The sequence below is a fragment of the Protopterus annectens genome, chromosome 4.part0, assembly GCF_019279795.1.
Source record: "Protopterus annectens isolate FY-2018-M chromosome 4.part0, PAN1.0, whole genome shotgun sequence".
NCBI classification, from domain to species: Eukaryota; Metazoa; Chordata; order Ceratodontiformes; family Protopteridae; genus Protopterus; species Protopterus annectens.
Genome location: NC_056733.1, coordinates 1,089,840,497 through 1,089,854,959, shown reverse-complemented (window position 1 = coordinate 1,089,854,959; position 14,463 = coordinate 1,089,840,497). Strand labels below are relative to the sequence as shown.

Sequence of the window (14,463 nt, the reverse complement as noted above, 5' to 3'; positions counted from 1 at the left end):
GGTTAAAAAAACTAGGAAACTATTAAGAGTTCAACGTATGACATAAATTCAACCTTGAATAAAAAAAATAAAAACCACTGATTTTCTTTAAAGTCCTTTTAGAGAAGATAGTGTATTTTGTCTATATGGCTTTGGTATTTGACAAAACTGATTGCAAAAGTTAGCAATTGAGCTAATGAACACTTCTAAAAATGTTGAAAATGTGTTGATCATAGGAGTCATGGCATACCCTAGGCAACTTGACCACCGGCCACCTATGCCTTGCCAATAACCATCTTCTGGCTCAACCAAGTTTTCCGAAGAGGGCAACACTTGGGGGTCCTGGACTTTATTTTAGGGTACCCATCCAACTGTCTAAGCTACTTTGAAGACCCATAGGGTATGGCACTGTCTGACACAATGGGAGCCTCTTCCTGAGCATGGGGAAAGTATAGGACAATTAACCCATTTCTTCATTTAGTTTTATTTATTCTTTAATGTAGATTGAGATCTCTTGTTCCAGCATTGGCTGCATTATTTGATAAAGCTAAAGGAGATCTCTTAGGATCTCTGAGGTCATGAAACGCAAATGACTGGTCTCCTCTCAAAAGATTATATGAAACTAAGTGTGTGTGTGTGGGGGGGGGCGTTGTTTCCGGACTTTAATGAGCTCAACCGCTTTAAGCAGCTAAGTACTTTTATTTGTTATTACAAGTTTTTATACGTAAGGTTAGTACAAACATTAATACATACCACATTATCTCCTTTTGTTGTATGCCTTATATTTGCGATCTGAATGTAGCGCCCCTCTGAAGTGACTCCGAGCCCACAGTCTCCAGTTTTATAATTTTCTGCAGGCACTATGTTATTTTGCGAAATAATCCCTACGGAGGCTTTACACTGATAGCTGTGAGAAGGTGTTTCAGGTGTTACAAAATCCAGAAGGTCAGTTGGTAATGGAGAATTTTCTGGAACGGGAACTTTTATTTTATAACTATCCGGCTCAAATTCACCGCAAATCGTGAAGCAAGGACACGTCTCTGTATTCTCATGTTTGTAGCAAAACACAGACAGGAGGACAATTAAAACTCCAATGAACAGAAAAGAGATGGCGACCACCGTTATTATTAGGTAAATATTCAAACTGGAAATGTCACTGTCATTGTTAACAGCATCACCAAAATCAGGTAAGACCTGGGGGAAAGTATCATATAACCACAGCCCAATAGTCACAGTAGCAGATTGTCTGGGTATCCCGTTGTCCCTTACTTCAATAACGAGCTTATGCTTGTTGGGGTCCGTGGCCTTAACCTGGCGTGAAGTTTTAATTTCTCCAGTTTGTCTGTCAATAGCAACAAGGCTGGTATCACTAGCGTGTAATAACTGGTAGGACAGCCAGGCATTTTGGCCAGAGTCTGCATCCACAGTTATGACCTTAGTCACCAGGAATCCCATTTCTGCAGAACGAGGAACCATTTCTACTGCTACATACCCCTCTGTTGTGGGGGGATACAAGAACATGGGAGGATTGTCATTCTGGTCTACAATGGACACCTGCACTGTGGCAGTGCTGCTTAGAGGGGGGTTGCCTTGATCCCTAGCTTTAATCAATATCTCAAAATCCCTTTGTTTTTCATAATCAAGAATGGTCCTAGCGTATAAATTTCCATTTTCGTTGCTTACTGACACATAATTTATAACAGGCAAGTTGTTAAGGTCTTTATCTAAAACAGAATAAGTAACTTTACCATTCAGGTCAAGATCTGGGTCCAAAGCCACAACCTGACATAGGAAATCCCCTACTGAGTTGTTTTCATTTATGTACACTTTGTATAACTCTTGCGAAAAACGTGGTGGATTATCATTTACATCAGCAATTTGGACAATAATGCTTGCTTTGGTTGATAGCGGGGGTGAACCCGAATCGGTGGCAGTGACTGTAATATTGTAAGAAGACGCTATTTCTCGATCTAAAGGGCCATCCGTTACCAAAGTATAATATTCAATAACAGACCTCAATTTAAAAGGTATGCTCTCAGTGACCTCGCAGTTGACTAAAGCATTCAGTCCTGAATCTCTGTCCATTATACTGATCAATGCAACTACAGTTCCAGAAACCGCATCCTCCATGATGTTGTTTGAAACCGACGTTACCGCAATTTCAGGAGGGTGATTATTAACATCTATAATGTCTAGCACAACTTTGCTGTATCCAGTCATGGTCGGGCTACCTTTGTCTGTAGCTTGTACGTGCAGTTCATAAGATGCGGCCTCTTCAATGCCTTTTAAGGTTTTTAGGCGAATCTCACCATTGGAAGAATTTATATCAAACATTTCTTGCAGTTTATCAGAGGTGTGGCTACTAAACGAATAAAGAATTTCCCCGTTTGCCCCTTCATCCATATCTGTAGCTTTCACTTGAATTACTAGCATCCCTGTAGGCGCGTCCTCCACTAAACCGACTTTGTAAATCGGTTTATCAAATACTGGAGAATTGTCATTGGCATCTGTGACTTTAATGGCGATCTCTAGCGTACCAGACCGTGCCGGCTCACCTCCATCAATTGCTGTCAGAAACAGACGGTGAAATGATTTCTGTTCTCGGTCAAGACTTTTATCCAAGGAAAGGTGTACCATAAAACCACCATCAGTTGAATTATAAATATCCAAAGAAAAATGACCGTTTGGGCTAAGCCTGTATATACTTACTCCATTGGAACCCACATCAGGGTCACTAGCGCTTCGAATTGGGAACACTGTTCCCACAGGAATCGATTCCATAATGGTCAAATGCAAATCTTTAACTGGAAATACAGGCGCATTGTCATTCACATCTATTATTTCCATTTTCACACTGAATAACTGAAAAGGACGCTTCATTATGACCCTAAAATTAACGCGGCACGTCGTCCTGGTACTACATATCATTTCTCTATCAATTCTTTCATTAACAAACATATTGCCACTCTCTGGATTTATAAATAAATATTGCTTACTGTCACCAAAGACCACACTGAGTTCTCGATTGGTAAGTTGTCCGCCTCCAAATCCTAAATCGTTATTTATGTTTCCAACCAGTGAACCATTTGGTAATTCCTCAGATACAGTAAAAATAATATCTCCAACGCAGTAACTCCTTAGGGTAAATAAGACGACGAACATGGCCCACCAGAATCGCATTCTTATGTCATTCGTTGGCAACATTTTGTACCACCACAACAAGCAATTCCCCATGTTTAACAATCCAAATTCTAGTTTAGAAATAAAATATAAATATTTCAGTCCGTTCCTTCTTTTTACCAGGTAAAAAACAATTACACAATCTGCATAATGTATCTGTAACCCTGTCGGCTTTCGGGAAATTATGAGGAAACACCTACTTTCTTTAATACTCTAGTAAACAGCGACACCTAAAGATATTTTTCTGAATTTGCAAACCCATTTTCTTCTGTCCGCACAGGCACGAATGAGAATATACGCATTTATATAGTCTGTTTTTTATTCATCCAGCCTGCTCTCTTTCAAATCCCAAAGAAATGCATAGTTATGATACTGCTAGGTACTAATGAGGTTTTCTCCTTAACCGGAGGGAAAAGACATCCCAGTGGAACATTTTCAGGCACAGCTTTCTTACCTGACGCCACACACACACCACACACACACACACACACACACACACTTTATACAACACGCCTTATAGACAGACAGTTTGTATATAATATGAGACGAGTACGTGGTAACTGGGCTGGTACATGCACCAATATGCATTATATGTACCTGTATAGATCAGCAAGGATGTTTATGGGGTGCTGGAAGTTGGTGTACCAGCAGAAAGAGACTACATCACATGCCACTTCATTATAATAGTGTTTCCGACTTCCCATGCAAACTTTAGTCATCAGTTGTTTTCACTTTTCTTCTATGTAGAAGTTACATTTTTTAAGTAAAACAACTTCTAAGAAATGTTTCACTTCACCATCGTCAGCAACGTTACAGTTCATGGTTGCACGTTGCTGGGGGAGTCTGTCCTGGCATTCAGGCTTATCCTGAATATACAGTCAACTCATTGCAGCACACACATGTGGTCAAGGCCTTTGTGGTGTTTAATACCCATGCAGTCACAAGAAAGACATGTAGACTCCATACTGAAGGCATTTCAACATGGAGCAACCTAGTACCGTGAAGAGACAAGGCATGCCTATCAATGCTCCATGCCATTGCACAATGAAAGTGTCTGTTATACATTATTTTTTAGAATTTTGTTTAACAAAACTCCATGGCAAATAATATTGAATAATATTAATTCGCCAGAAGAATATCTCGCAGTTAAAACCCTCTGTGCTTTCTAGCTGAACCTTTATAACAAATGCTCCACAATATTACAGCCAGTGCTCCACTGTACTCAGATGGAAGGTTGATGGCAATGTGCAAAAGTAAACCCTGTGCCACTGTGCAGCCGAGTAAACAGCATGACAGGCGGCAAGGACAAAAAAAATAGTGCCATAATGCAACACTGCAGTTAGATATCAAATTTAAGGAACTATATTGAACCGGAATGAAACCAATGAAAAATAGGATGATTAACGCATTTTTTCTCAATACCACAGTTCGAGTTTATGCCAGTAAGTAGTTTTGGATTAATCTCGTGAAGAGATTCATAAGAACTTTCCCATTAATGGAGTTAGCACTCTTACTTGAATAACGTTTATTGTATTTATTGTTATAAGAAATTTTCACTTATGGAATTAAAATTCCTATTTGAATACAGCTTTCTACTTTTTGTTTAGGAGTATAAATAGTTCACTTTTTAGTGTTGATTGTTCATTGCAAACATTGTTATACTAAAGGTGATATTCACAACCATGGTACACAAGTGGGTAAGGGTGGTATATGGTGATAACTACATACAGCAACCCTAACCAAATCAAGAATGTTCCTGTAACCCACAGTAGATAAATTAATACTATTATGTACACGGAAGAGCCTCAGTATGGATTAGGTATGAAAATTGTCTCTTATGGCATTCAGTGATTCACAAATGTGCTATGGTAGACTACACTGTATGGGTGTACCAGAATTTATGGAACTACAAATTCAAACTGCATGCATCAACTTTACCTTAATGGAGCTAATATTGTCTGCTACTACCTTTGACACAATGTCATACAGTAATTGTGCTTAACATCTAATAACAACAAAAATACAGCAGAGGTACAAATTCAGTGAAATGCTTCCAAAATTACCTAAGTGAACATTTCCAATTAAAGTCTACCTGGTCCTTCTGAACTACCAGAAATCCTCCCCAGATTGTGGAAGGATGTTCCTTTCCAAGAGCTAAACTATCTTTCCACAATGTGCTCTTCAATGATACCTCAATGATACAGATTTGTCTACCCTCTATGAAATGACTGATCCCTCTTTACTACTGGCACATTTCTTTTCAATAATTTCCCAAGTCCAGGATACATTATGCCCACTAACAAAAGTAATTAGAAAACAGATTTGCTCATGACTAACTAGTGAAATTATGGACAAAATCTGATCTGGAGGCAATGCATGGAAAACATAGAAAATAGTCACACTTGATGGTCTGCTCCAGCACGGATACAAAAATAGCTACAAATAAAGCCAGAGTCATGTATGTAAGGCAGAAAATGGAAGGACATTGTAGAAGACCCCTATCATTCCTGGAAAGAATTAAAACAGCAAGCAGGTCCCTTAACTTGTTCCCTTCCATCCAGTAATAATCCCACATTCACTAATTTTTCCACCTTTCCTAATGACTACTCACACTACCTACAGTCCACCATAAATGACACTACAAATAGTTTTCTTACACAAGATCTCTTCACAAACAGGAAAATACTTATAACACTGAATTGTTTCATTTAGTGTGTTATGCTGCAATGTCACACTTTTCACAAACAGCACCCAATCAAACTAAAGCTTTTCTTCTTAAACTGAATAATTCAGGTGCTATATTCTCCAAGTATCTTCCTTCATTCTTCAGGTGCACTGCTGCAAAAATTGCAAAATCCCTTACTCACATCTTTAATCACTCTCTCATCTTGTCTTCTGTCCCACCAGCATTCAAGCATACATTCATAACTCCACAACCCTAAGTCACAACAGATATGAAGAAGTACAGACCCATCTCTAATCTGTGCTCTGTTACAAAAATATTTGAAAAACTACTGTGCAATCAACTGTTAAAACATATAATTCCTTACTGCTGTCTAATTCTCTTCCCTGACTTTCTCTCTAAATATACCATAAGCCTGTTTTTCCTTCACTTCATATTGCAATTCTTGTTTGTATTTGACTAACTCAACTTTAATGTCTCTACAAAATGTCTAAAATTTCTCTAAATATCAAATGATTTTCATATGCCTTGTATTGATTCTTAACCAAAGATTTTATATTATGTCTAATTTGTTATAATTATTTAAACTGCAAATGTGTTTGTCTTATTTTGGAAGATTGTAAAGTTATTGTTCTTAAAATGTTTTGCAATAATTTGGAGCTTTTCTTCCTGGGCCTCCACTGAAAATGGGCTGCTACCCATTTGGACTTTCCTGATAATCAAATGTCAATAAATTAATAAACAGCTATGGCTTGCTCTCTGATACATAGCATGGATGTTGCAATTTCTTCAACACTTTCATATCTCTGCTAATGGTCACTGATGCTATTTATTCCAATCTTAATGATGGCCACATCACTCTAAGTCTATTTGCAGATAAAACAGTCAGTGATAACATCATTGTCAATAAATACCTACACTAAACTTTAATAAAAACACCATGAATTGGCCCAGAGTTATCTGCAAATTTAAATCCTTCCAAGTTTATATAAATAACGTCCTATCCACTGTATGGCTTCTTAACATGAGTCCCACAAGGGTCTGTATTAGATTTTCTCCCTCTTTGTCAAAGAACCACAATTTCAAGCTAGCTAAGTATGCAGATGATATACAGCTTTTAAAATCCAATACTAGCTATTTTGATTTGCATAGCAATCTGCAGCAAGACTTCACTCAACTATGCAACTGGTCCAGCCACAACAAGCTTCTAACTAACCACAAGAACATTAACACCATGGTCTTCTATACTCCTAAATGATTATCCACTATTCCTCCAATGCTAATAACTGACCATATAGGTAACACAATTCCTAACGTGACTGAAAAGAGATACCTAGGCATTACTCTATACCTTTTCTTTTCAATACACACTGATATGGCTATATTGTCCTCTATGTGCTGATACCATATTTAAGGAATAATTGAGCCAAGAGGAATGGCTAGTGGGGCTACATCCTGGTCCCAAGGATAGGAACAGTCCCAGTCTGGCTTACTGACTCTACCCACTTGCCACTTTCTGTTCTGGTCTCCACCAGAATTAAAGTGAGCAGCCTAGTCCTGCAAGTCATCTATCATCCTTCTCCCTTTAAAAGGTGAGCAGGTTCAGTGTTGTCAGTTTTTTCCTGCCCCCCCTGGAAGCCCCAATAGACACCTGAGCTGGTACTTGAACTTGGGTCACCTGAGCATTAGTGAGAGCTTTATGCTTTTATACCAAGGGAGCTAGAATTGAAGAGGAGCTACCATTGGTGCAAGTCCACATTGCAAGGACATCAACACCTGAAATTACCCACAGTAATGTCCTAGTTATAGGTGACCACACAGTTAGGCACATAGACTCTGTAATCACCAGGTTAGACAAATTTGATTTATTCATGAATTGCCTCTCTGGTGCCATGATCTATGATATCACAAGTGCCCTTAGATTTTTCCACTCCCCATATATGATTATTACCTCATGGCTGGCCAAGCATGAGGAAATTATCATCAGTGTTTTATCTTAAGAGAGATGGGGAGAGAAGTGCTTATGTTTAAGACTGGTAATGCCCCAGTTGTAAGCAGTACTCTGCCACCTTTCAGAATGATGCCCAGTTTAAACAAAAGATAAATGGATTCAACTATTGGCTGGTTAACTGTTATCATTCTAGGGGAATCTATTGTTCACTGGCAAGGAAAGCGATAGCTGACAGGCCAAGCTGCTTCAGAATGGATGTCCTGTGTCTCTTTCTGGCTAAAACTCATTTCTTGCTGTCCCCATGGAATCTTTTCTAGGCAGAGTTCAAGTTTGAGGGATCCCATTATAACAGTTTCTAAGCCAATCAAAATTAAGATGACACCGTTTAATGTTAGAAGTCTAAACCATAAAGTGCCAGAGCACAAGGACTTTCTGACTCTTGAATACATCCATATTTGTGTAATTACTGAAGCATGGTGTCACTATACTGGCAACATTCCCTTAGGGTCAGCTCATTATATATATTCAAGCCCTCCAGGAACAATGGGAGCATAACAAAATTTATCCATAACATTATCATCTCAGAAGTGATCCAACATGACATTATCGTGGAATGTCTAAAGATCCTGAGACACTCAACAAAACAAACTATTGCATTATTGCTAACCACAGGTCCCTTTCAATGTCTTTTGTTAAACACACAGTATGCTTAGACCAGATGCATTTAACCTAGCATGTTACTATCAGGTGACTTTACCCATCTATCAATTGGAAAACTTAATTAATTATAAATATGCAAAGGGATTCCTAAATTTCATTAATGCTAATTCGCTAGACCAGCATTTCTCCTTCCTCATCAAAGGTGCAAATATTTTTGACCTTGCCCTTACAATACTTTCCCATCTTCTACTCCTTCGTGTGTCTCTTCTTCATTGGTAAAGTCTCGCTATCAGGAGGCTATAATCTTCTCCTTCAAAACTAGTACCTCACTGCACCAAACCCTTCTAGAATTAGAGAGTATTCTAGAAAGCAGCTTTATACAATTTACTGATAACAAAATGAAGATGAAGTGAGACTTTCCTCAGAGACATCCTAACCAATGCTAATTCTGCTCCCATCATAAAAGCCATCTGCTCCTATCTATCACAGGTCAAATAGAAAATTGAAAAAAAAAACTGATATGGTCAAATTCCCACATTAGCTGCATAAGAAGAGGAAAAATATGCTTGCTGTACATAATCAGTATCCTAACTGTAGCATCAAAATATTTAGACTTTTGGCTAGCAAAAAAATCTTAAGCATGCCTTTAACAAATGCAAGGATAGTTTCAAACATGGGTTTTTCACTATCAAAAACAAAATCTTCTTTAAGGATCCACTAAGAATAATTCACTCCCAACTATTTGCATGTGATTATTTGAACCCAAAACATCTTGGAAGGTCACTAATCAAAATGTGACACTGCCTAGGTCATAAAACACAAAAACATTTTTTGTAGGAATTCACATCTTCTTACACTTCCTGACATGACCCCCAAACTATATATATATATATATATATATATATATATATATATATATATATATATATATGGGTCTATGTTAAATTGTCAACAAACTACAATACAGAACTTCAAAATATTGCTGTTCAAATCAAGAAACTGATATTTCTTTGGATTGGGTGTTTGATTCCCCCCCCCCCCCCAGTGTGGAGTGATCTCAGAGATGGCATATGTAATATGCAGTTGTTGTGGGAGGAGGGATGCAAAGGGTGCTGCTATCATGCAAAAAAAGCCGGTTTTGTGTTTTACTTCATGTAGGTGAAAAGCCAGTATGATGTTTTGAACATTGATATTCTGACGATATTGTGGTCTGTCAATGATTCAAATCATGAACACGCGGATCACCGCAGTTTTACTCTGGGAAATTAACCACTTGACCACCACAACAAAATAAATGAACTGAAGCAAATCAAACATACCCAACTGGGGTGTTTCACCCTACACACTCCCCCAACTAAATATACCAACTCCGAGATCAAACTATAGTGTGGAAAAGGGCAAAGTTCACTATGGTGGCCAAGTGGTTAGTTTCCCAGAGTAAAACTGCCATGCAGTGATGCAGGTGTTTGTGAAACTAAGTTTTTGGTGAAGTTGTCTCATGCATCTGATTTTCAGTTAAGTAAAATTTTGATAATACTAGTTACAATGCTGTTTTCTTATTGGATCTTTGGGTGGTATTAGCCTGACGATTGGTCTGTGAACGTTCTTCACATTTGTTACTCTTAATGACTATTTATTATTCATTTTTTGTGATCTAGAGGTCATTATAGGAAATATATAGCTATTTATTCATTCTATATATGTTCTGGACACACATTTTTCTAATTAACAATGATACGTTTTTACAATGGTGTTATCTTATTGGATCTTTGGGTGGTATTAGCCTGACAATTGGTCTGTGAACGTTCTTCACATTTGTTACTCTTAATGACTATTTATTATTTTTTTGTGATCTAGAGGTCATTATAGGAAATATATAGCTATTTATTCATTCTATATATGTTCTGGACACACATTTTTCTAATTAACAATGATAAGTTTTCAGTTGGAGCATTTTATCTGTATGCATAATACTACAGGTTAAATGACTATTTTTAATTGGTTAAGTACTCCATTCTAGCACTTTTATTGGTTACAGTTTTAATATGTTTTTATTGGTTGATAATTACAACAGACAACTGTGATTGAACAGGATTTATATAAATACTTCTTGTTTGTTCAGACATTTCTGAATCTGAAGAAGGGTGGAAGCCACCTGAAAGTGCTCATTCTACTTTTATATTTCTCAATAAAAGCATTGTATGACTACAGCCGTGGTGACTGCACTAGTATACTTTGAGATTTGTATCTACTTTCTGCAGTGCTGTTCTTTGGGCATTGTGAACTACATTACTCTTCTCATTGTTTTTATATATATATATACACACACACACACACACACACACACACACACACACACACACACACACACACACACACACACACATATAAAATACCAAGTATGAAATCATGCAGACTCAAAGAAGATGGGAAAGTAAAGGAAAAGCAGCACTTCAACTCTAGCCACCATGGCAAAATACCTGCAGTCTTTCAGGCTCCAAGTTCGGAGTGTTGTCCATCTGATCAATGACTAATGGTAGAGCTCTGTTTCTTTAGCTAAATTAAGAAATGCAGGTGTAACATCCTGTGCGGCTCAAAGATGATATCTAATGGTATCACTTATTCTGATCTTTTAGCCATTTCCAAAATATCAGCTCACAAATTTAGCCTCAATTTTTCCTTCACAACTCACCCCAATTTCCCTTACCCCCCATGCAACTACCCTTCTTCCAAAATTGGTGTACATCAAGTCCTATCCACACTGGCTAAAACTAAGAAGACTAGCTCCATGGGTCAACATTCACAGATACCTCTAGGTAAAAGTATGATATAGCTTAACTCAGACACGTCTGAAGCTTTTCAACCTACTCTTCTCCACTGCTTATATACCACATGTTGGCAGAGTTGCCACAGTGGTACTACTACTACTACTACACAAAGATGGACCAGCCATAGACCTCAGTAATTATACATTCACAGTTCTGTCCAGTATCATCAATAAGTTCAAAACTGGTGACCTACAGTCCCTTGATCCAACTCCCTTTAACTTTTATGAATGGCAGATCCAATCTTGATTTCTTCAAAAGAGTTACTGAGGTCATGGAGAAGGGACAGTCCATCCACACTGCTTACATGAACATGGAGAAAGCCTTTGATACCGTAATCCATCTACCATCAATGTGTTATTGACAAGCTCACTCAACTAAACTTTAATTCAGATGTTCTCTACTGGATAGATAACTGGTTCAGTAGTATCCACACAATAAGAGACAGAGGTACCTACTCCATATAAAAACAGCTCAAGCAATGACCCTCAGTGCTCCTTTCCTGGATCCCTTTCTCTCTGACATTTACTTTTCCAATGAGAGGACATAAGTCGAAGGATAATGGCTAAAAAAGTATGCAGATAATAGCAAACTGGGTGTTGTTGTAAACTGCATTACTGACAAATGCCCGCAGTAATGAATGTGAAGAATGGGTGTAGATAGATGAAGGCTGCCAGCCTAGCCAGATAGAATTTTGGAGATAATTCTGTCATCTGTAAATATTAATGTAAACTACAGGCTTGTTGTCTTAAATGGTAAAAATAGTGTTACATGTGGAACTGGAAAATAATGTAACAACAGTGCACTCTGCTGACCAAGTAAAGCTTGTTGTGACCCTTTGATGTAAACACGGCTCTGGCCGGTCTAGATGAAGGGATTCTTGCTATTCTTTTAAGGCCAGAGTTAATGGTCAGAATTTGCATGAATAAAATGTCCTTTATTGCTCTAGTTTCTGCCCAGAGGTGAAGAATGTAAATGTATTTTATGTATTTATTTATTTATTTACATTTGTTGACCGGGAGAGTCCAACTGGACACAGGTCCGTTTTCAGCGGAGGCCTGGGGAGAAAAGCTCCACATTAAGTATTATTTGCATTATACAGTTAAAAAATATAGCATTTAAATATAGACATTAGTCCAGTTAAGGACGCAAGACAATGTAGTTTCTGTTAGCCTGGGAACCAAGGGAAGTGTGAAGAATGATGTAATGTGAACCAGGAATGTGATTTTAAAAACAGAGAGAACATGCAAATTCTGGCCATTAACTCTGGCCTTAAAACAATAGCAAGAATTCCTTCATCTGGACCAGCCAGAGCTGTGTTTACATCAAAGGGTCACAACATGCTTTACTTGGTCAGCAGGGTGCACTGTTGTTACATTATTTTCCAGCTCCACATGTAACATTATTTTTATCATTTAAGACAACAAGCCTGTGGTTTACATTAATATTTACAGATGACAGAATTATCTCCAAAATTCTATCTGGCTAGGCTGGTAGCCTTCATCTACCTTCTCCCAATCTTCACATTGAACATGGACTTAAACTAATTGCTAAAATGTAGTGTGACCTTATTTATGAAATACTTCTTTGGTTCATACCACATAAAGGGCATTTCACTTTAACTTAACAGAGTCAGTAAAAATCTGAATATGACTATGAGCTAGACTTTGACCATCATATGTTAGCCATAGTTAATAAATCACTCTAACCAGTTATTTTATTTTCTATGGACATCTCCTCCAGGTTCATAGAAGTCTTAATTCCCAGCAGTATATCCATCATTAGTCTTGTCATTAAAAAATCCTCCCTTAAGCAACTAACCTTACTAGAGTCACCCCAGATATTCCTATGAAAATCTCTACACTAAGCTCCTAGAGCTATCCAGGAAGACTAAAAGCCTTCATATTCTACTCCATTTTGTATAGGCACTTGCATAAGCATCTCTGTTTGGTTTTCTGTGGTATACAGCTCCAGACAAGTGACAAGTGGAGTACCTCAGGGTTCAGTCCTGGGGCCGCTCTTGTTTGGCATCTACTTCTCTGAAGTACAGGTCAACACTAAGGGACTCTGGCTAACAAAGTTTGCAGATGACTGCAAACTGGGAGCCATTATTGAATCCCCAAATGATGTGGATACTCTACAAAAGGGCCTTACAGAAACAGATGCTTGGTGCCAGACCCATGGGCTCAAGCTCAATGCCAAGAAATGTATTGTTATCCCCTTTGGGAAAAACATGTATCCATGAATTACCATATAGGTGGCAGTACACTAAACACAGAAAGTGTGATAAGAGACTTAGGGACACAGGTGGACAGTGGTCTCACGTTCGATAACCACATCGCCACAACAGTCAGGAAATCTTTCTATGTGGCACACCTCATCACGAAGGGCTTTTCATCCAGAAAAAAGGAGGTCATTGTCCCACTGTACTCATCCCTCATTAGACCGATTATAGAATACAACGCCCCATTTGGTATGTACCTCTCAAGACATCTGCAACAACTGGAAAGGCCTCAGAAATACCTCACTAAAAGAATCACAGGCCTAAAGCAGATGCCCTACGCTGACCGCCTTAAAAAACTCCAGATATACTCTGTCGCATATCGTCTACTCAGAGGTGATCTCTGCTTATCATACAAGGCCATGTCAAACCCAGAGCTGTTGGACATGCTACACTTAAAGAAATCCCAATCCCTCATAGCTACACGCTCCAGGGATCTAAACCTTGTCATCACAATAAACAAAACATGCTGGAGGGATAGGTTCCTGACCCAGAGACTCCCCAGACTCTGGAATAGATTGCCCATACATGTCAAGCAGAGTGCCTCTTTGGACCTCTTCAAAAGGAACCTTGACGACTGGATGGGAGAAAGGAAATTCACCCCAGGGATCACGTCAGTTGCCCTGCTAGACAGGGGTCCAGGAAAGTAAATAATGTGGGAAGAAATAGCCAGGGAATTGTTATGGCTAGGCTTGTATAGGCCCTAGGGCTGATAGCCTAGTACCAACCTATGAACCTATGAACCTACATGCACCTACCCTACTAGGCCTCCTTCAGTTTCACAAAATTGATGGATATATTTTTAATGGCTTCTAGTGATTTTTCAGTGAACATTTTATGAACATTTAAAGTAAATTAAGTGTTTTTATGTATGTTTAATAAAGGTCAGATGATTTATTTATGT

At 38.3% G+C, this 14,463-nt stretch overlaps 1 protein-coding gene across 1 annotated transcript; it reads right to left on the bottom strand.

The window, feature by feature from the left end:
- Window positions 1-687: 687 nt before the first annotated feature.
- Window positions 688-3,323, bottom strand: LOC122800399 (protocadherin alpha-C2-like). Its single transcript, XM_044069848.1, has one exon. It carries the CDS (start codon window positions 3,211-3,213, stop codon window positions 688-690), a length of 2,526 nt encoding a protein of 841 aa, XP_043925783.1. The 5' UTR covers window positions 3,214-3,323.
- Window positions 3,324-14,463: the final 11,140 nt, after the last annotated feature.

What these genes read in the sequence shown, in the direction of transcription:
- LOC122800399 (XM_044069848.1), bottom strand. Translation starts at nt 3,213, where the DNA reads ATGGGGAATTGCTTGTTGTGGTGGTACAAAATGTTGCCAACGAATGAC.